The sequence below is a fragment of the Bufo gargarizans genome, chromosome 8, assembly GCF_014858855.1.
Source record: "Bufo gargarizans isolate SCDJY-AF-19 chromosome 8, ASM1485885v1, whole genome shotgun sequence".
Lineage (NCBI taxonomy): Eukaryota > Metazoa > Chordata > Amphibia > Anura > Bufonidae > Bufo > Bufo gargarizans.
The window spans coordinates 45,062,460-45,085,364 of record NC_058087.1 but is presented as its reverse complement, the minus strand read 5'-3'; the positions used below and the strand labels follow the sequence as shown (position 1 = coordinate 45,085,364).

The window sequence follows — 22,905 nt, the reverse complement described above, 5'->3', positions numbered from 1 at the left end:
AATTATTAACAAGACAATTATCGGCTCTAAGGCTACTTTCACACTAGTGTTTCTATTTTCCGGTATTGAGGTCACAATACTGGAGAAACACTTCCGTTTTGTCCCCATTCATTGTCAATGGGGACAAAACAGAACTGAACAGAATGCTCCTAAATGTATTCCGTTCCGTTTGGTTGCGTTCCCAGACCGGAGAGCAAATCGCAGCATGTTGCAGTTTGCTTTCTGTCCTGGGATCAGTCATGACCCACAATGCAAGTCAATAGGGACAGATCCGTTTTTTTTTTTTTTTTTTTTTTTTTTTTTTTTTTTTTTTTTACACAATAGAAAACAGATCCGTCCCCCATTCACTTTTAATGGAGTTCATGACGGATCCATCTTGGCCACGTTAAAGATAATACAACCAGATCCGTTCGTAACGGATGCAGATTGTTGTATTATCAGTAACGGAAGCGTTTTTGCTGAGCCCTGACGGATCCAACAAACAAGCTAGTGTGAAAGTAGCCCAAGATGCAACGCTCCCATTTCCAAAATTCAAACAGTGTAAACTTAATTTAACCTGAAGAGATTTTTCCACTTTGGACGTGAGATAATCTCCACCTGTCCTGGGGTAGAACAGGAGTCCAGTGATACAATCCCACTGCACGTTTGCATAGGACACAGAACAAACACTTGATATTACTTGGCATGTCGGCGAACATAGCAAGCAATAAGCAGAACGATCACTTACCCTTAGGAAAGCCTGGCAGGGCGCTGCTCTGTTCATCTAGGGACGCTCCCAGTGGCGTTCTAAAAACCACAAGATTAGCCAACTTAGTATGTCTCATAGTTCTGATAATTGTTTCATATCCTTCCTCTTGTTACACAGAAGGCACAAGATAAAGGGTGGGATACTAATCATCATCTCACAGCAATCAGTGGTGGATGGAGCGCAGAAGAGAAGGGCTAACTGAAGACACACAAAAATATGCACCATGTGTTAGCGAGAACGTGCGAGTCTCTAAATGAAATGCAAGATTTAAAGGGAACCCGTCACCTGGATTTTGTGTATAGAGCTGAGGACATGGGTTGCTAGATGGCCGCTAGCCCATTCGCAATATCCAGTCCCCATTGCTCTGTGTGCTTTTATTGTGTATAAAAACTGATTTGATACATATGCAAAGTAACCTGAGATTAGTCAGAGCTTGAAAATATGACTCTTCTCTGGTCACACAAGTAAGATATGACTCATGTTAATTTGCATATGTATCAAATATTTTTTTATTTTTTTTACACAATAAAAGCACACAGAGCTATGGGGACTGGGTATTGCGGAATTGCTAGCGGCCATCTAGCAACCCATGTCCTCAGCTCTATACCCAAAATCCCGCTGACAGGTTCCCTTTAAAAGGAGTCTGTCAGCAGTTTAGTGTATGCAAAAGTAGAGGCAAAGGGACCTTCCTGCTCCAAGTGCATCAGGAGTGGACCCACAGATTGCAGTCCTTCAGGTTTAGAGTTTAAAAAGGGTTTTACAAGACTTGTATACTGATGACTAGGGATGAGCGAAGAGAGGTTCGGATACTGGACCAGATCAGAAATCGCTTCACTCCAAACTGTTTTAATCCTGTACGGAGAGCCAGCACTAAAATGTATAGGCTCCGGCAAGGCAAATTGGTGATAACTGAAGTCTCATTTCGAGGGTCCGATTCCCACCACCCCCACTCATCAACTGTCCTATGTTTAAAGGGGTTCTCTCACTTCAGAAAATGTCATTTTAAGATGTAGAGAAAGTTAATACAAGCCACTTACTAATGTATTATGATTCTCCATATTGCCTCCTTTGCTGTCTGGATTCATTTTTCCATCACATTATACACTGCTTGTTTCCATGGTTACGACCACCCAGCAATCCAGCAGTGGTGGTCATGCTTGCACACTATAGGATAAGGTGCCAGCTTCGCCAGTGGCTGGTACCATGGAGGTGCGCAAAGCCCGGCGTTTTTTTTCCTATAGTGTTCAAGCACGACCACCGCTGCTGAACTGCAGGGTGGTTGTAACCATGGAAACTAGCAGTGTATAACGTGATGCAAAGGAAACAATACATTAGTAAGTGTCTTGTATCAACTTGCTCTGCCCACAAAAAAAAAAAGATAGATGTCCCATTAGTGTCCATTTTGCTGACAGGAATAGGACATTTCTGCAGGAGTTAAATTGTGGCATGCACTCAGCCAGTACCCGTGTTTTAGAGAGCCACGAATTACGTACCACAAAATAAAGGCATATCATTACAAATAAGTAGTTAAACACAGTCGATTAAACCGACATGAACGGAGGATTCATCCTCCTTCACAAATCTGTGACAAGATGGTCAGCGGTTCATCAGTAAAGATGTACGTGAAGGGTCAGCGTTTAGTCCGGGTCTCCGGTTTTTGCTCTCCATATGTTATGTGTATTCCACGGACAGTGCAAGGCTGAAAATAAAATTATAGAGCCTATTCCTACAGCAATCCGTGAAAACCTAAGACCAAACAGAGGTTGTGTCTGATTTTTGCGAACCCATAGACAATAATGTGCACGAGGGATTAATCGGACAAATGCAGGTCATGCTTCCGTGTTGTTACCATGGACTGTGGAAAACCACTGATGTGTGAATACACGCATTAAAGTCAATGGGTAGGTGTTAGGTGTGCTGTCTGTAGAGACGCCAAGTGATTCTCTGACTTGTGACCGAGGCCTTAAACTGGAAGCCAAAACTGTATTTAGGGTTACAATAAAAAAGTGGTAATTTCCAGCCATCTTTTTGACTCTCCACCACATGTATTTTTATATTCCATTGTATATGAATGCATTCCCACGTAGACAAAACAAGTGAGGGCCTACCAGGCACCCTGGGGCAAGCAATTAACCAGTCCTTCCCATAGTATTCGACTACACCTACAAACATGACGACATCTCCTGAAGGATTCTACCAGGAGCTGAAGGATCTCCTACCAAGATTTTATTATTGTGGATGTGTTTTAAATCAATTGCAGTTTTATCTGCTATGACCTAAAAGTAAGTAAATGGTATTTCCCATTCATGTACTTTGTTGGATTTCATGATTACTGTTCCCTTTGTTATCCATAGATGATGCATAAGAAAACCAGTTACCTGCAACTCATCCTCTTCACTGACAGTTAAGCTTTTTGATGTCCCTATAGGGGACATGGTTTTGAGTGAGGTCATGGAAAAAGCGTCTTTCTGCCAGTTATTCAAACGTAAACTTTCTGGTTTCTGTCAAGAACGCCAGCTACAATACTCAGGAAGGTTCAAAATTGGATTTGAAAGACTTTGGATTCTAGAGCAGCATTTAAAAGTAAAACCAACGCACATAGACATACAACATTTAAGGTGCCAGCTTCAGCATGGCAGCATACCACTCATGTGAGCGTATGCCAGGAAAGGGCTAACGGCAAAGATGGATACAATATGGCAGTAAAACATCAAGAATAAGTCCCTCCTCATTTAACGTGGTTTCTATTCTAGCACTTTAATAATGAGGACCTATCCTCGGGTCAGACGCCCCCACAAATCAGCTGTTTCGGGCAGCCAGTGGAAACTATACAGTGGTAGCAGCGGGAAGCAGAAGGCTCCATCCACTATGAACAAGCCGAGCTGGGGTACTGTAGCTCACACCCATTCAAGTGAATAGGAGCTGAGCTTCAGTACTCCTGTTTTGTAAACCACACCGAGGAAGGAGCCTTCCTTCACATGTATAGTTTCCAGCACTAGCCAAAAACACCCAAATTGCAGTGAGGGTACCAGCGTTTGATCCCCACCAATCTGATATCTATGACCTCTCTAGAGGGTAGATCAATGTTCAAGCTGAACTGCTTTGTTGTTTAGGTACCGCATCTTTGTCTCCCTAAAAGACAGCAAAACATAGCCCTACCAGTATAAAAAAAAAAACTAACAGGAATCTAAATTAAATTTTCAATAGGAAGCTGCAATCACAATCCTGCATGCTTCAATATTTTAAGCCAAAAAGATAAGAAAACTGCACCCTGCACTGAAAAAAGGCCCTTGCTTTGAATGACTTCAGCACACCTGCGGCCACAGGACATCACTCGTCTCTCACACTGCTCTGGTGGGATTTTGCTCCACTCTTCTTCCAGTCTCTTCAACACTTCTGTGACTGTTGTGGGTTTCTTGACCATAACTTTGTCACCAAGGACTTTTCAGAGGTTTTCTATTGGGTTTAGATCAGGACTCTGGGCCGGCCATTTCATTGTTTTAATGTTTTCAGTTTTAAAGGAACTGCTTTACCCGTTTTGCTGTGCGACAGGGGGCATTGTCCTGCATGGAAATTGATGGCTGATTGAGTGATGAACGCAAGGAAGGAACCAAGTGTTGCTGAAGAAGGTTCTGATACACACTTGCATTCACTCTGCCATGTAGCTGTAGGAGAGGTCCAACTCCTGCTGCATTAAACATTCCCCAACCATGATACTTTCTCCTCCACCTTTCACTGACTTCTTTACACACTTTGGGTTCAGTCTTTCTGCAGTTTGTTGACAAACAGGTTTCCCATCAGACCCAAATAAATTAAACTGGCTTTCATCACCAAAATTAACTCTGGACCACTTCTCCTCTGTCCACACAACATGCTCCTCAGCAAAGGTGAGTCTAGCCTTTTGATTCCTTCTTCTAATAAGAGGTTTGGTCACTGCAGAGTGGGCTCTCAGTCCAAACGCTCTTAAACGCGGAGACACTGTATGACGAGACAGATCCTTACTCTGTTCAGTACTGAACTGGCGAGCAATTCCAGCTGCAGTGTTGAACAATTACCCATGGGGATTCTCCGCATTATCCTGTCCTCTTCTGCATTTGTCTTTCTAAGGCGACCAGCCTTCTTGGGGGACTTGAATGAGTTTGTGATGTTGTAAAGATGCAATATTCTAGAAATCACAGACTTGGAACCACCAACTTCTCTTGCTATGGCTGATATGGTCACCCCTTTGGACTTCATCTGGACAACCTGCTGCCGGAAAGTTTCAGTCACTTTGGAACGGCACACCATTTTGGCAAAGTCAGTGAAAACTGGAAAGTTAGGCTGCCAGTTAAATGGGGTTTGTCAGATCATTAAGGAAATTAGCACCAGTTGCCAGATTAACACCAATAACGTGCCGGTATCCGAAAGTGTTCTCTAATTTTGATCAATGTCCTTTTTCAATTATCTCATTTACATTTTTATTCTGTGCTTTAGAATAAATGCAATTTATGAAATAATCTTAAAATACTGCTACTTTACTCATGTTAGGATATTTTCACATAGGACCACACTATGACCTTGACATTTCTGAAATTGTGTTTTCTCTAATTTTGATCGCCACTTGTAATTATATATTTTGATAGAGACGGCCTAAGACCCAAGTTCCTAATACAAGGGCATAAAGAGAATTCATTGCCATTTCCTTGTCGTGTGCTTTCATATAACAGGTAACAAAGGAGGCAGATCGTGGAGATTGGCTTCACGTGAAACCCTGCTGGCCAGATCAAGCTTCAGCTAGCTCAGAGTGACCACAACAATCAGGTTTCATTTACAGACTGGACCGGTCGGATGACACACTTTCACACTCGTTTTTTGCGGATCCGTCATGAATCAGCAAAAACTCTTCCGTTACAATAATACAACCGCGTGCATCCGGTTGTATTATGTCTTCTATAGCCATGACAGATCCGTCTTGAACACTATTAAAAGTCAATGGAAGACGGATCCGTTTTCTATTGTGCCAGATTGTGTCAGAGAAAACAGACTCGTCCTCATTGACTTACATTGTGTGTCAGGACGGATCCGATTGGCTCCGCTTAGTCAGGCAGTGAATGAACGGAGGCAAACTGAGGCATTCTGAGAGGATCCTTTTCTATTCAGAATGCATTAGGGCAAAACTGATCCGTTTTGGACCGCTTGTGAGAGCTCTGAACGGATCTCACAAACGGAAAGCCAAAACGAGTGTGAGAAAGTAGCCTTACACAAAGAAGCTCTTTTCACTTTGTCCCTTGGTCTAAATATATATCATAGTAACATTGATAGGCAAAAAAAAAGACCAAAACAACCATCTGTCAATCCAGTTCAGCCTGTTACCCTACAAAGTTGATCCAGAGAAAGAAAAGAAAAAAGATCAGCGGTAGAAACAAATTTTCTTCAGGGGAAAAAACGCCTTTCAATCAGGCAATCGGAATAACTCCCTGGATCAACGACCCCTCTCTAGTAGCTATAGCCTGTAATATTATTACACTCCAGAAATACATCCAGGCCCCTCTTGAACTCTTTTATTGTACTCACCATCACCACCTCCTCAGGCAGAGAGTTCCACAGTCTCACTGCTCTTACCGTAAGGCCCCTTGCAGTCGAGCGTGTCCGGATTAGGTCTGGACGCGTTGCCTCTGCAATCAGGGAAAATCGCGTGAGTAGGTAAGCAATTTCAGTCAGTTTTGACAGCGATTGCGTTCCAATGTTCAGTTTTTATCGCACAGGTGCCATGCGTTTTGCACGCATGTGAAAAAAAACTAAAAAAAAAAAAAAACTGACTGTGGTACCCAGACCCGAACCCCTTCACTGAAGTTCGGGTTAGGTGTGCTGTATATTTTATTATTTTCTCTTATAACATGGTTATAAGGGAAAATAATAGCATTCTTAATACAGAATGCTTACTAAAACGTGGCTTTAGGGGTTAAAAATAAAAAAAATTTACTCACCTCATGCGTTCACCTCACGCATTGCACCCGCAAGGAATTCTCGCCTGTGTGAAAGGGGCCTAAAGAATCCTCTTCTATGTTTGTGTACAAACCTTCTTTCCTCCAGACGCAGAGGATGTCCCCTCGTCACAGTCACAGTCCTGGGGATAAATAGCTGATGGGAGAGATCTCTGCACTGACCCCTGATATATTTATACATAGTAATTAGATCTCCCCTCAGTCGTCTTTTTTGAATAACCCTAATGTAGATAATCTTTCAGGGTACCGTAGCGTGGAGCTGCACACGTTCATGTTCAGTTTTGACAGAATTTTATTTTTAAAGAAACTCCTAGAAATGATCAAAGAACTGCTTCAATAGGAAGCTGCAATCACAATCCTGCATGTTTCAAAGAATGACGTTTCTAAATGCATTTTTCAAAAGTGAAAAAAATGTACCTAAATTATTTTAGCATGTAAACTAGAAGTATAGGGAAAAGGCACATGGCGTAGATTTTCCATACATACAGGAGAGTGGCTTTGGAACACATCTTAAGCCCCAATCGCAGCAGCTGTAATATGGTTTTTATAATAGAGCGCCATCTGCTGCTTATACCTTATTTTGCAAGGATTTAGGCTTTACTTACCCTACATCTGCACCATGGTTTACATGAAACCACGACACTGACTTATAATGGGGTATCCCGGGATCTATCTTGGTGCTCAACGTTCAAGGTACAGAATAGCACTGCATGCTGTGCCAATCTTACCGCCAAGCATGACAGAATCTGTCCGATTCCTGTTCTCATTCATAAATCGTACCAAGCATGGCATCAGATAGGACACGGCACGTTTTAGTTTTTTTCATTTGGACATGAAGGGGCTTTGACCAGACATACTGGACGGGTGAAAGAGGGTGCACAGGTTTAACAGCATGATCAGATTTGGTCACAGGATGCACAGGGCTTCCACTTTAGGCCCCGTTCAAAGTTAGTTTAATTCTGGTGGCCTGATCTGGTTGAGGAGCAGGCTATCGGAGCTCACCGTATACCACCAGATCTCCATTTACTAATGGGATCCGGACCCTTTTCAGACATAAAGGTCATGCTCTGGCTGGACAAATATTGTTGCATGCGGTGGTTTTTGTCCGCCCGAAAACCGGCATTTACAGTATACCAGAACAGCCCTCCAAATCAGGCTAACGACAACATTTCTGTGAACGTAGCTTTAAAGGGGTACTGCAGTTTGTTTAAACTGATGATCTACCTTCTGGATAGATGATCGGCGGGGGTTCGACACCCGGGACCCTGCCGATCAGCTGTTTGAGAAGACAGCGGAGCTCCAGCAGCGCCGCGGCCTTCTCACTGTTTACCACAGGCCCAGTGACGTCACGACTAGTATCAACTGGCCTGGGCGGGGTTAAGCTCTGTTTACTTGAATGGAGCTTAGCCCCGCCCAGGCCAGTGATACTAGTCGTGACGTCACTGGGACATCGGTAAACAATGAGAAGGCCGCGGCACTACTGCCAGCACCGCTGCATTCTCAAACAGCTGATCGGCGGGGTCCCGGGTGTCAGACCCCCGCCGATTAGATGCTGATGATCTATCCAGAGGATAGATCATCAGTTAAAACAAACTGTAGAACCCCCTTTAAACTCAGACTGCATTTTTTTTTTGCGGCTTTTAGGTGCAAATCAATGAAAAACCAAAACAATATGACTAACATGTGATCGCTACCATAGCAAGTCTACACTTTCATATCATTTACCTTAGAACCTTCCCGAGTAGAAGCTACCTGAGGATATAGTATCCTGACTAGAGCGCCAGTCTCACCATGTGGGTGCTTTTCTACTGATGTTTATGGTAAGTTCTCTGGCTCCAATAGTGGTAGAACTGGATCTTAATATCTACTGTTTGTACTCACATGATCATCCACATATACACCATAATTATTTTTACTGCTCTTTATCTAAAGTCATTTCATAGTTTGCAGTTCCTTTTGAAACGTGCATCGAATACAACTTTAGGACAGATTGTGAACAACTACATAACCAAAAGTAATAGGACAGGGGCTTAAACACCCTGAAGAAGCGACATTAGAAAGAATAAGGCCGGCTTCCCACGTATCTCACTCCAGCGTGGTACAGAAAATAGTTTTCCATGACATCCTTTCAGTTTTGATGTCAGATGTCTCCAAACTGTAGCAAGCATCTGTCCAAAGCAAAAAACTTCACATATATCACATATATGTCAGCCATGAAACCTGTTGGACACAACTGATATATATACGAGTTGAGCCTTACAGGGTATATTATGGCATTTTAAACACTCCGCTTGTTATAAAAATGCCATGATAGTGTCCAGATTAAAAAACAATAAATAAAATCACACCCAACCATAGCATTTTGGGGCATGACTGGCACAAAGGGAAATATAAAGGACCGGCAAACCCTTCTCTCCAACGCTCCATGCACCGGGCAGATGAACGCAATGTGTTACCTGTAGCCATTACAGAGAATGACCGTCCCCAACAGAAGCTCAGAAGAGTGGCCAGAGGACTGAAGGGAAGCCAGAGGACATACAAGAGCAGAAAACAGACAGAGAAGTTAGAAGAATCACTGGAAGAACAGAAGGGAAGGTGGAGAGAAGTTTAAAATAAAAAACAGATAATAAAAATTAAAAGGGGGGGGGGGAGAAAGGAAAAATCATTCTTACCTGCAGTCATTTAACCATATTGCAATCTTTTCATTGGGTATATTCCCTGCAAAATAGAAATTAAAAAAATTAAAATCATTGTCTGGTACTTTGAGAAATCTGACGAGTAAAAATTTTAAAAAAAAATATAATATAATATAATATATTATATATAGTACAACATGACCATTAGTGACCGATTAACCTCCCCCAACTGATCTGGTGGTCCCCAATGGTCAGGTAGCGGTGACATCACATACATTATTCAAGTTGGATTTAGTGGTGGGGATTTTTTTTTTTGTACCATTTCCTGTTAAGTTTCTGAAAACCCCTGACACCTTTAATGCTAAAACCAATAAGTCATTGGGGAAAGAGACAGAACAACGCAATATAAAATTGGCAGAACGGGGATTGGACAGGTTGGATCCTATTGTTGTCAGCAGCTTATCCCACAGTTCTCAATAACGGCAGATCTGTCCTTCCAGGACACAATTACATCATAATTTTAACTTCTGGGTTCACATCACCATTTTGCTCTCTGTTCCCATTTCCATCTGAAATCAGTTATGCTTGCAGGACTTTTTTCCCCCATCTAAGATAATAGATTTCAGACAGAAATGGCCAAATGCTGTCTGACGGCTAGCTACTATTTTCTGCCCTACTCCTCCGCTGGCCGGTAGTATGTACCCGGCCAGCGGCAGTGAGGAAGGTTCAGGTTTTCCTAGGGTCTATGGCCAGTGCCCCCCCATTCTTTCTGCAAAACGGACAAGAATAGGACATGTTCTATAACTGGAAGGACGGTCACATAGATGATATCTGTATGCTGTCCGCATTTTTTGCAGCCCCATAGAAATAAATGGGTCTGCATCAAAACCGTAAAAAAACGCAAATCAGAAGAGGGCCAAAAATACGGTCATGTGCATGAGAGTTTTCATTATAAAGAAAAAAAATATATCAAAAGCTAGAAAGGTGACCAGCCCTTATCAAAGATAGCCCTTGCGTCAGAAGAAACAGCTCAAAGCACGTTATTAGTACAGCTTTGAAGGATAGCGGTCATTTTTCTGAATACAGTATGGGTAGAACGAGAAGGGATTGGAAATCTTAAATGCAAGATAAACAGGCATATTTTTTGTAGTGCTCTGGCATTTTCCCTCCCATAGATGTCCATTGTGTTTTTATTGTAGGTTTACAAACCACATTTGCAGTGTGTTGGTGTTTAAATGGCGTTTTTTGTAACAATGTATTTTCCCATACTGCTCTACAGAGGAAAGGACATTACAGGGGGTATAACAAAAAAATAAAAACACCATTTGGATACTATATGGACAAAACACCTGAGCAAGTCAGGCATTTTAGTAGTTTTTGCCCCCAGTGTAAAAAAAATAAAAAATAAAATTAAAATAAACCTGTGTGGCAGCTCCCTCAGCCTGGTTCACAGGTTTGTTGTTTTTCGCCATTATCAGCAGACTTTCATTTCAAGCAGCCACACAGTGAATTATGAAATACGCTACAGACAAAGCATTTCTTGGCTTGGCTTCTTTTCCACTGATGCTTTCTGTGATAACGCAGCATGCACTAGGTATTTGTGTTTTTTCTCAGGCTTTTTTTTTTTTAGTTTTTACTCATAGGAAACGTTATGGGATGTGTAAAACATATTAACAATGCCTGCTCTAAGCGTACAAGTTTAAAAAACAATTGTAACAAAAAACACCCATGCTTTTTTTGTAATTGAAAGAATGGGAGGCCGTTTTGAGTGGCTTTTCGGCGCCGACTTTGAGGCAGAAACTAAAAATCAGCTTGGGCTGCACAGGAATACACCCTACTGACTAGAGGAACAGTAAGGCCCCTATCACACGGGCAAGAATTCCGTGCGGGTGCAATGCGTGAGGTGAACGCATTGCACCCGCACTGAATCCGGACCCATTCACTTTAATGGGGCTGTTCTGATGAGCAGAGATTTTCACACATCACTTGTGTGTTGCGTTAAAAACGTAGCATGTTCTATATTTCAGCGTTTTTCACGCAACGCAGGCCCCATACAAATTAATGGGTCTGCGTGAAAATCGCAAGCAAGTGCAGATGCGGTGCGATTTTCACGCATGGTTGCTAGGAGATGTAAGTGAATTGATAAAAGTAAATTTACTGTATTATTTTTCCATATAACATGGTTATAAAGGAAAAAACAGCATTCTTAATACAGAATGCTTACTAAAATGTGGCCTTAGGGGTTAAAAATTAACTCTCCTCATCCTGTTGTCCGGCATCATCTTTCTTTTTCTTATTTCAGGACCTGCCAAAGGACCTGCCTTTTTTTGGTTTCCCTTGTAGTTTACAATTGAGGTGTGGCTGCCTCCTCAGTCTCACATTTCTGACCACCCTGTCTGCCCCATTGGCTGATTTTAATTAGTGTCAGTGCATAGTCAGGCCTGCTCCACTTCACTCACTGAAGCCATGGCACCAGGACTTTCACTGCGGTCCTTGGTGGCTTTTAGGCGCCGGTGGTGTTGTGGAGTGGGCCTGCTGTGCAGCCTGCATTCCCTGAAGTGGATGGTAGCCGTCATGGCACCCAACAGGTAGTTTACAATGCAGGTACGTGGAACCTACACTCCCTGAAGTGTATGGTAGCCGTTATGGCACCTAACAGGTAGAATTTAGCGTAGGAACCCGTCTAACAGAGAACGCCTTGACGCTTGGCAGACGGGCTCAAATAATTTTGTACAAAATAATTTGCCAAGTATCTCGCACTTATAGTGTAGCACTTGTTATTTCCATGCAATTTTTGTACTTTATATTGCAGTGCATTGTCACATTGCATGTCTGTCTTTTAAAGGACCTTTGATGACATAATCACGGAGCCGGAGAACGGAAAGGAGAAAGCTAGTCAGTTCGTTTTAACCTTTTTCCTCCAACAATCATGTGGATTCCTCTAATTTTAACTTGCTTGTATTTTAATTGAGCTTAAAGAGGCTCTGTGACCCGGTTCTAGCCTACCCTTCTAGGCATATAGCCTGGTAGGGCTGATGACAGACAAAAACCATACCTTTATTTCTCATATAGTAGGTCCGGTATGGCCAAAAAAAGCTAATTTTTAAAATATGCAAACTGCCCCAGAGAATGGATAGATCTAATCAGAATACTTCACCGTCTCCAAAACAGCTCACCGTTATCTATGCAAAATTATGGAAATAAGAAACCACAAGGTTTACGCATCTAAGGCACAACGAGCCACCTGTCCCCATCACATCAGACATGATCATCTCGAAGAGACTTCTTGCCAACTCATATATGCTGTGCGCCAGTGTGGCACCGACATTTGTGTATCTGGCACAACTACTGCTCTTTAGGAAAAGCTTCAACAACATACATCATCAGATCACACTTGGCTAACAGGCTTTTTCACATTGAAAATGTCCCGCTTTCTTTATACGTTTGGTGCAAACATTAGACGTTGCAACGCCATATAACAGATTTCTGAATGTGAAGAGTTCAGTAACGGCGGATCAGTCTACATATGTTTATAATATAAGGAGGCAAAGAAATATTTCCACAGATAAAAAGATGTGAAGAAAAAAAAATAATATATATATAAAAAAATAAAAAAGCCAGCTACCTGGCTGATAAACCAGTACAGCAGGAATGTGTTATAGGACCGGACGTCCACATTTTGACTAATAGGACCAAATGTCAGCATTTTACCACCATGTGTGTCCAGATGGACAACCCCTTCATACCACACAGGGCTATTGTTGTGCAAGTTGTTGCTTTTTAATACATGGTATATAAATGTATTAATGCTGGTGGTTCTGTTTTCTTTATTGGTTTTTGATATAGTCATTTCAGAGGGTTACAATGCTGCATGGAGAAGATGGCAGTACTGGGTCTTGTGAACAAGATGGAGTTGCCGTGCTACCGGGACAGACGTAATGCTTTGGAGGGGCAGTCATGGGGCTTGTATACATTTTCATGATTGTGGTCGGGCCAGATAGGCTTTTCACTAGTATGGTGACCCTTCACGTGCTACATCACATACACTAGACAAGTATTTTTTATTGTTAGTGGGCACTTTATAGAAACAGGGATATACTATAGAGAGTGGGCCGCATTTACTACAGCGGCTGCACCCAAATTCTAGACACAACGGGAAACAAATTCAACTAAAAACACAAAACATGAAGCAAACTAAGGGCCCTATTTAGTCTGAACCATTTCCGGGCCAATTACCAGGAACGAGCATTCATAGGAACACTTGATCCCGATAACTGGCCCATATAATCAAGCAGACGCTCATGTATAAGTGATGGGCATCTTTATCAGCAGCAGAATGAACAGAATGCGGAAGGAAGGGCTGCTGTAGTAATCGTTCCTCCTACATCCATTCTGCATCGTCCTGTGTAATCAGGCCTGTGCAAACGAGCACCGATGGACGCCTCATCATCCACCGGCTACAGCGGGCAGTGTAATAGGGGTCCATCTGCTCCAGTGCGTGAACATGCCTTATACTAAATGTCAGCCCTGGATCCTGCCTTCAGATATACACCCTGGCTAGCACAACAGATGATAGGACTTATGTGTAGGGATTAATTAATTCATAAATCATTTTCCTCATTCCCATTACATCATTAGTGGGTGAACCTAAAGTGTGTAGGCTTTTTGAATGGGAAGAGGAGAAAGCCTATGAGAGCAGCTTTACAATAGGATGATGCACTGAAATCTAAGGCACCGATTGTCCTCTTCCAACATTACCTGTAGGGGGAGAGTCGGGAGCTCCTCGTTCTGGAGTTCCCACTGAAGACAGCAGGGTCGGCCAACAACAACCTAAGGCTACTTTCACACTCGCGTTATGTGCGGATCCGTCTTGTATCTGCACAGACGGATCCGCATGAATAATGCAAACACTTGTATCAGTTAATAACGGATCCGTTTGCATTATTCATAAAAAAAAAAAAAAAAAAGTCTAAGGCCTCTTTCACACTTGCGTTGTCCGGATCCGGCGTGTACTCCACTTGCCGGAATTACACGCCGGATCCGGAAAAACGCAAGTGTACTGAAAGCATTTGAAGACTGATCCGTCTTCAAAATGCGTTCAGTGTTACTATGGCAGCCAGGACGCTATTAAAGTCCTGGTTGCCATAGTAGGAGCGGTATACTTACAGTCCGTGCGGCTCCCGAATGACGTCAGAGCGCCCCATGCGCATGGATGACGTGCCATGCGATCACGTCATCCATGCGCCTGGGCGCCCTGACGTCACTCTGGAGCGCCCCGGGAGCCGCACGGATGGTAAGTATACAGCTCCCAGCTCCACGGATTTCACTCCATTCAGAATGCATGGGGATAAAACTGATCAGGATTCTTCCGGCATAGAGCCCCGACGACGGAACTCTATGCCGGAACAAAGGAACACAGGTGTGAAAGAGCCCTAAGTCAAAACGGATCAGTCTCGACTTACATTGCAAGTCAATGGGGCACGGATCCGTTTTCAATTGCACCATATTGTGTCAGTGAAAAACGGATCCGTCCCCATTGGCTTACATTGTAAGTCTAGATGGATCCGTTTGGCTCCGCATCGTCAGACAGTCAAACGCTCCGAGCTGCGTTTTAGTGACCGTCAAAAATAAATAAATAAACTTAACGGAGACCAAACGCAGCCAAATTGATGCATTCTGAACGGATCCTTATCCATTCAGAATACATTGGGGCTGAACTGATCCGGTTTGGGCCGCTTGTAAGAGCCCTGAAACGGATCTCACAAGCAGACCCAGAAACGGCAGTGTAAAAGTAGCCTAATGTGTATGGGGCCTTGAGTTTAAGGCCAGTTATCTGAGGTCCTTGTAAACATGTTAGAATAGCTGAATGGAAAAGCATAGTCCTCCAACCTCCCCCCACTGACCTGCCCAACACAGGCAGATATTTAGAGAAGCCTCAATGAGGCAGACTACAAGTACAAAACCACAACCAAAAACCGCTGTGGACTCTGCCGTGTGAACCTAGCCTCAGGAGGCCCTTCAATGGGACGCAGAGCTGAGGATAGTGTAGCTGGAAGGGACCGTTCTCTTTTCTGTGCAGCTATGGCTTTGAGTTGCCGTTTCGCGATCTTCATTTAAATGAATGGGAGGCAGCGGTCGCCGGTGGGTTTTTGGAGCGGCTGTTTATGCCAAAATTCTGCTGTACAATCAGCCATGCAAACATCTCCATATGGTCTTTTCGTCAGGCATGGTTGAGAACTATGAAACAGTTTGAGATTTCTGCTAAATTTAATGTCTCATGCACAACATCATGGATCTGGAATGCCGTCCCTAAAATGTGCTAATCTGTATGAACCCATGAGGCTAATAGAAGGCGACGTGCTACAGTTAAGGCAAACTTTAACTTTACTTTATTTAACTCTGTTGTGTTCAGTGTCAATTTAAAGTTTGCCTCAATTGTACATGTCACATTACTGAGGCATCATCCCCTAGAAGCCATGCTCTTAGAGAGATCACAGTGCCTCAAGGAGGCACCACACAGTGTCTATGGCTTTGTAATGTATACAGACATGTGCCACTTTATGGGGTCCATGTGCACGCCACTGCCTAAAAATCAGCCTGTTTTCCCAATGTGTGATGACCCGGTCCACATTACTTTGACGCAAGTGTCCTACAGGTTCAGAAAAGTGTATGACACACAAGTAAAGGGACCGACTACAGACAAACCTGCAGCTCCTGCTGATCTCGTCTGGCTGGTGAGGCGAGACAGTAATTCAGTGCAATCTCTGGGTGAAGTGTATGATGCACAGGTCTGCAGATGATCATACACTGAAGACAACCACCCCAAGGAATGTCGTCTTCTGTATCCACAGGTCAGGCAAACACAGCCAGGGCATTCCTAAATATACAGACTACATGCAAATACACTGTACAGCGGCGACAGGCCGGCACCACATACATCACACTACGGATTCTGTAGTATAAGCTGTGACTATACGGCAGGGCTGCAGGATCTTCAGGAGAACAGTGACTTACAATCTGACTTGCAGAAAACTAGGTGCACACCCGTACTGTATCCAACAGTCTGACCACCTACTGCCACATAGCAAAGGCTGCTCTATAAAACTGCATAAGGTCACAAACTTTACATAAAATGTACTCGTAAAAATGACTGGGTGAAAGTTCATCTACTTGGCACTAGGGCTGCAGCAAACGATTATTTTAGTAATCTAGTATTCTACCGATTAATCGAGTACTCTAATAAGAAAAACTGAATTAGACTGTTTTCCTTTATAAAAACACAGACCCCCTGCCATCAGTCCAACACCCTTCGTTACCCCCTATGCGATCAGCCCAAGTGCATCAGCTCCACTATCCACCAGAGCCTTCAGCTCCCCCCACCCCAGAGCCTTCAGCTTCGCTCCCCCTTGTGCCATAGTCTCTGCTCCCCTTGTGCCCTCTCACCCCCCACCCCCCCTCCTGACACCCGGAGTGAACAGTCATTGGTCGCCCGGTCATAGTCGCGCCCCCACCTTCATCGTTCCGCACAGCTCTGGGCCCAACCTCACACAGTGCGTCGGGTCACGGCATACGTCAGTGCAGCGCGGGACCGTGGACGTGCTGTGGAGTGTCCGGAGGCCCCCTGCTGGAAAGGCTCCAAGTGCATTGCGGGCCAGCGGGAGACCACAGAGCGGGAGTAATAGCCAGCGCTTCACTCCCGCTCCGTGGTCACGTAACACAAACGAATCCTCAATGCCAAAAATTAGCATCAAGGATTTTTTTGCGTCAAATTATTTGATTTAATTGAGTACTCGTTGCAGCCCTACTTGGCACCACACGGATAAAAGTATACGCAGCTCATACAGACTTATAAATGCATTTTTATGCTGTGTTTAGCAGACCAGTTTGCTGGGCTAAATACATGGGGGTCACGGTCACCTATAAAAGTATGAGAATGTCTACACAGAGATTTTTGGGTTTGACGTGCTTTTAGCGGTCAAAAACACAGAACTGTGGAGGTATTTTTGGACACAAAAAAAAATAAAAAATATGAGGTCTAACTGCTCCGATCCCAAATACTACACTAGGGGAGATTTACTTAGACAAGCATTTCACATGCAAGTCTAAACCCAACATGCATTCGAGGGAGCTGCACCAAACATGCTAGGCCTTGATCACACCTCGGTTAGGAGATCCTGCACAGAGCCGCTTGCCGGATCCTCCACTTCATCACCGAATCCCCATAGACTGCAATGAGGTCAATCGGTGATGCGTTCGATTTCCGGGATAAAAGTCAGATTTCGGCCAGACAAAAACCGTTGCATGTAGTGTTTTTTTGTCCGTTCGACAGCCAGCATTTACACTGGACCTCCAAAATAGAGATGTGAAGGCAGTCTGGGCATGCCTCTTAAAAATTTGGGGCATCTTTTACCAATTGGTGAACCAGAAAATTAAACCAGACAGATTTATTTTTTTATAATTGATGCTACTTTCTGGTTAAAATTAGAGTAAATTTGTAGAAACAGACAGTGGCCCCGACCCTTCAACTAACCACCCCTCTTTTTAAAAAGTGGCTAGAGCGGTGGGAAATTTTTATTTTTTTGCAAAATGTCTCAAATATGACTGCTTATCACCCACCAAATCAAAAGGATTCGGCGCTGAAATTCAATGGCCCAGATTTACAAATTGTGGTGTAAGCTTAGAGCGGCCGTCTAGACCTGCACCAGATTTATCACAGGGGATCAAGCTGAAGGGTAAATCTGGTGCAGGGCCAGACACTTTTCTCCGACTCTATACCAACTATTGGATGTCTTAGGGTCCATGCACACGTCCCCAAAATGGGTCCGCATTCGTTCCGCAATTTTGCAGACCCATTAATTTTTTAATGGGGTCGGATTGTGCTGTCTGCATCCGCATTTGTCCGTTCCGCCCAATAAAAAAAAAAATAGAACATGCAATTGCGGACAAGAAAAGGCATTTTCTATGAGAGTGTCGGCAAAATGCGGAACGTACATTGCTGGCGTCCGAGTTTTGCGGATCCACAAAACACATACGGACGTGTGAATGGAGAGAGGGAGAGGGAGATTTGTATGCCAGGATTACACCGAAATTTCAGCACATCTTAGACTCAACCCCTTTACAATCACTTTATAATAATCGCTGCCCCTTGTCAAGCACATCGGAAAAAAAGTATAGAAACCGAAGATGCAACATTTCACGCAAATTTTTATTTTGGCGCAGATACATTATTAAATCTGGGCCAATGTGCGTGATCCTTCTCTTCTGTGACAATGATTTAGAGAACAGTCAGAAGCTCTCCACTTATATTAGACTGTCCGCCGTTCCAACCAGAGAGTAGCCTAAAATATATGGGGGCCTTAGGTCTATGTGGGTCAATATTCCTCCATGCGCTGTTCTATGGTAACCTGTAAGGAACATTATCGCCCAAGGAAAAATCTACCAGTGGGGGAAAAAAAAAAATTATTGTATGACCTACCAAGTCCCTGGAATCCTCGGCATACGTTGCAAATTTTTTGCATCGATGATTCGTTTGTGCCATGTGACCACGGAGCAGGAGTGAAGCGCTTGCTGTTACACTCTGTGGTCACCCGCCTGCCCGCACAGCGCTGATGGCACTGGGAGGGGGAGCAATTGATGATATGGGGGAGCTAGTGGAACTGGTGGCACTGCTGGATGAACTGATGAGTTCTTATAGAAAACGTTCTTTTAATTAGCCTTTTCTTATTATAGTACTCGATTAATCGTTGGATTTATTGGTAGAATACTTGAATTACTAAAATAATCGATAGCTGCAGCCCTAGTTGCATCTCCAGCCTTAAGACATTTATGATCAATCCTGTTGATAGGCGGGAAACCCCTTTAATATTTCCTCAATCACAACTCGATTGGCTGCAATCCGATGCATTGTGCACTTTACAATATAGCACAGAAAGGAAAACCATATAATTGCAAGCAACCTAACAAACATAGAACAAGCAAAAATAACACTTAGCAAACTATTAGCTCAATAGCAACGCAGAAAACATTCATTTCCAGTCAAACTCGCTGCCCCCAGCCGTTCTTACAGGAGCCTGTCCGACAGGTGAACCGGGGCGCACACATGAAGGCCACTATACAGGCGTCCGTTAATCCAGATTAGAACACGCTGTGCTGATCTTAATACATTATTATTCTCAAAACATCATATTCAACAACATAACCAAGAAAGAAAAAAGAAAAAAAAGCCTGGACGGAGCCAAAGCATCCGAAATATGAGGGGATTAACGACCGGATCACCCAAGAGATTAAAAACCTAAAGAAATGAACCATAGAAAGCACAAAAACCTGGGGCCCATGAAGGTCATGTCCACAGCGGTCGCATCTTATAACAAATACATTGAAACATCTATATTATGTAGAGAGAGAAGAGAAGCAGCACAAGCCCCCGAAGAAGTAGGGGCCAGATCTCCATCAAACCCGCAGCACTCCACAAAGATGAAAAAGTATCCCAAAAACTTTTCATGTGGGTGCATAAACTTTTTTTGGAGACTTCCCCCCCCCCCCCCCCATTATCTTCTTTACATAGACGCTTACATATTGTATATTATCATATCTATGCTGGGAAGCTGGGAAGGGGGAAGGGGGGGGGGGGGGTCAGATCCCACCGGGTGTCCCATGTATAGACATTCCTTTGGGTTTAAAAAATAAATAAAAATACAGTAAAATATACCTAAAGCAAGTATTAGAGACTACAGCACCTCCGGCACTCTAAACTACAACTCCCAGCATGCTCCATTCACTTCTAAGGGAGTCGTAACTTAAGAACAGCCAAGCAAGTGTGCATGCTGAGAGTTGTAGTTTCACAACAGCTCGAGTGCCGGAGGTTGCTGACTGGGGCCTTCTGATAATGGTGCATAATGTAGATTAAAGAACCAAGATGGCATAGTCTGGGCACCCCCGTCGCCTTACCCCATCAGGCTGGGCACCCCCGTCGCCTTACCCCATCAGGCTGGGCACCCCCGTCGCCTTACCCCATCAGGCTGGGCACCCCCGTCGCCTTACCCCATCAGGCTGGGCACCCCCGTCGCCTTACCCCATCAGGCTGGGCACCCCCGTCGCCTTACCCCATCAGGCTGGGCACCCCCGTCGCCTTACCCCATCAGGCTGGGCACCCCCGTCGCCTTACCCCATCAGGCTGGGCACCCCCGTCGCCTTACCCCATCAGGCTGGGCACCCCCGTCGCCTTACCCCATCAGGCTGGGCACCCCCGTCGCCTTACCCCATCAGGCTGGGCACCCCCGTCGCCTTACCCCATCAGGCTGGGCACCCCCGTCGCCTTACCCCATCAGGCTGGGCACCCCCGTCGCCTTACCCCATCAGGCTGGGCACCCCCGTCGCCTTACCCCATCAGGCTGGGCACCCCCGTCGCCTTCCCTCATCAGGCTGGGCACCCACGTCGCCTTCCCTCATCAGGCTGGGCACCCACGTCGCCTTCCCTCATCAGGCTGGGCACCCACGTCGCCTTCCCTCATCAGGCTGGGCACCCACGTCGCCTTCCCTCATCAGGCTGGGCACCCACGTCGCCTTCCCTCATCAGGCTGGGCACCCACGTCGCCTTCCCTCATCAGGCTGGGCACCCACGTCGCCTTCCCTCATCAGGCTGGGCACCCACGTCGCCTTCCCTCATCAGGCTGGGCACCCACGTCGCCTTCCCTCATCAGGCTGGGCACCCACATCACCTTCCCTCATCAGGCTGGGCACCCACATCACCTTCCCTCATCAGGCTGGGCACCCACATCACCTTCCCTCATCAGGCTGGGCACCCACATCACCTTCCCTCATCAGGCTGGGCACCCACATCACCTTCCCTCATCAGGCTGGGCACCCACATCACCTTCCCTCATCAGGCTGGGCACCCACATCACCTTCCCTATCAGGCTGGGCACCCACATCACCTTCTCTATCAGGCTGGGCACCCACATCACCTTCTCTATCAGGCTGGGCACCCACATCACCTTCTCTATCAGGCTGGGCACCCACATCACCTTCCCTCATCAGGCTGGGCACCCACATCACCTTCCCTCATCAGGCTGGGCACCCACATCACCTTCCCTCATCAGGCTGGGCACCCACATCACCTTCCCTCATCAGGCTGGGCACCCACATCACCTTCCCTCATCAGGCTGGGCACCCACATCACCTTCCCTCATCAGGCTGGGCACCCACATCACCTTCCCTCATCAGGCTGGGCACCCACATCACCTTCCCTCATCAGGCTGGGCACCCACATCACCTTCCCTCATCAGGCTGGGCACCCACATCACCTTCCCTCATCAGGCTGGGCACCCACATCACCTTCCCTCATCAGGCTGGGCACCCACATCACCTTCCCTCATCAGGCTGGGCACCCACATCACCTTCCCTCATCAGGCTGGGCACCCACATCACCTTCCCTCATCAGGCTGGGCACCCACATCACCTTCTCTATCAGGCTGGGCACCCACATCACCTTCTCTATCAGGCTGGGCACCCACATCACCTTCCCTATCAGGCTGGGCACCCACATCACCTTCCCTATCAGGCTGGGCACCCCCATCACCTTCCCAATCAGTGTGGGCACCGGGGTCAGCACTGACTACATACACAGTGAGCAGTAATGGCCCCCGCTCCCCTCATTACTGACCGGAGCCGTCCGCCAGCCGCAGCTTCGCCTGCACCGCCCGGGGTATGTGGCCCCTCTCCGCCGACACATCCTCTGCCTCCGACGCCTGCCAGGAATCTCTGCTCTTCGCCCAGGCCTTCCTCCTCTCGGTGACTATCGCCCTGCTCTGAGCCTCCTCCATAGCGCCGGTTCTTCAGCCCTCCTTTCACCGCTCCACCAACCTGCAGATGCGAAGACAAAAAATAAATAAACCCGCATGACTCCCCCGCTGCCTGTGTCCGGAGCGGCGGAAGTAACGCCGGGCACTCACATGTCAATCACTCCATGGTGCGGTAAACTTTCCGTGCAGCAGCCGCCGTCCCGTCTCCGCGCTTTGTGTCACGTTCCCGGCCGAGCGTCTGTCCTGCCTTCCTGCTCCGCCGCCCCCGCCTTTTCCTCTCCGCCGCCGCCGCCGCCGCTTCTTTTTTATCACTTGTGTGAAACTGCAGCGACTTCAACTTTTTTTTTGACAAAGCCGTCAGCGAGAGGAAGCGAGTGCGCATGCGCGTCAGGTCAGCGCCGCATTACAGCTACACCTGAAAGAGGAGGGCCCGGGGGTCGGAGCAGGAATGCGCGTCCGCGCGGAGGGCGGCTGTGGCCGGAAAAGCAGCGCTAATATGGGGCAGTGTATGTTTAATGAGGGCTGGGTGTCTCACGGAGACTTATCTGCCACACACACCTAATAAGCTGCAGATTTAGCAAATAATAAGTTAATGAGTACTCGGGTGTTTGCTGTCAGTCACGCTTTGTTTTACCTGAGAATTTCAGGGGATGACAATGCTGCTGCTAGCAATGTCTAAAGAGAAAGCCTCCCCCCAGCACTATGTGAGCTCCATAGGAAAGGCTAAGCCCTGCCCA

At 45.6% G+C, this 22,905-nt stretch overlaps 1 protein-coding gene across 1 annotated transcript in view; it reads right to left on the bottom strand.

The window, feature by feature from the left end:
• Nucleotides 1-22,554, bottom strand: part of ITPRID2 (ITPR interacting domain containing 2) — a 72,147-nt gene extending 49,593 nt beyond the window's left edge. Inside the window, 4 exon segments of the mRNA XM_044303653.1 lie at nt 728-786; nt 9,405-9,450; nt 22,030-22,229; nt 22,319-22,554. Coding sequence (XP_044159588.1) covers nt 728-786; nt 9,405-9,450; nt 22,030-22,189 — 265 coding nt within the window. The 5' untranslated portion in view covers nt 22,190-22,229; nt 22,319-22,554.
• Nucleotides 22,555-22,905: the final 351 nt, after the last annotated feature.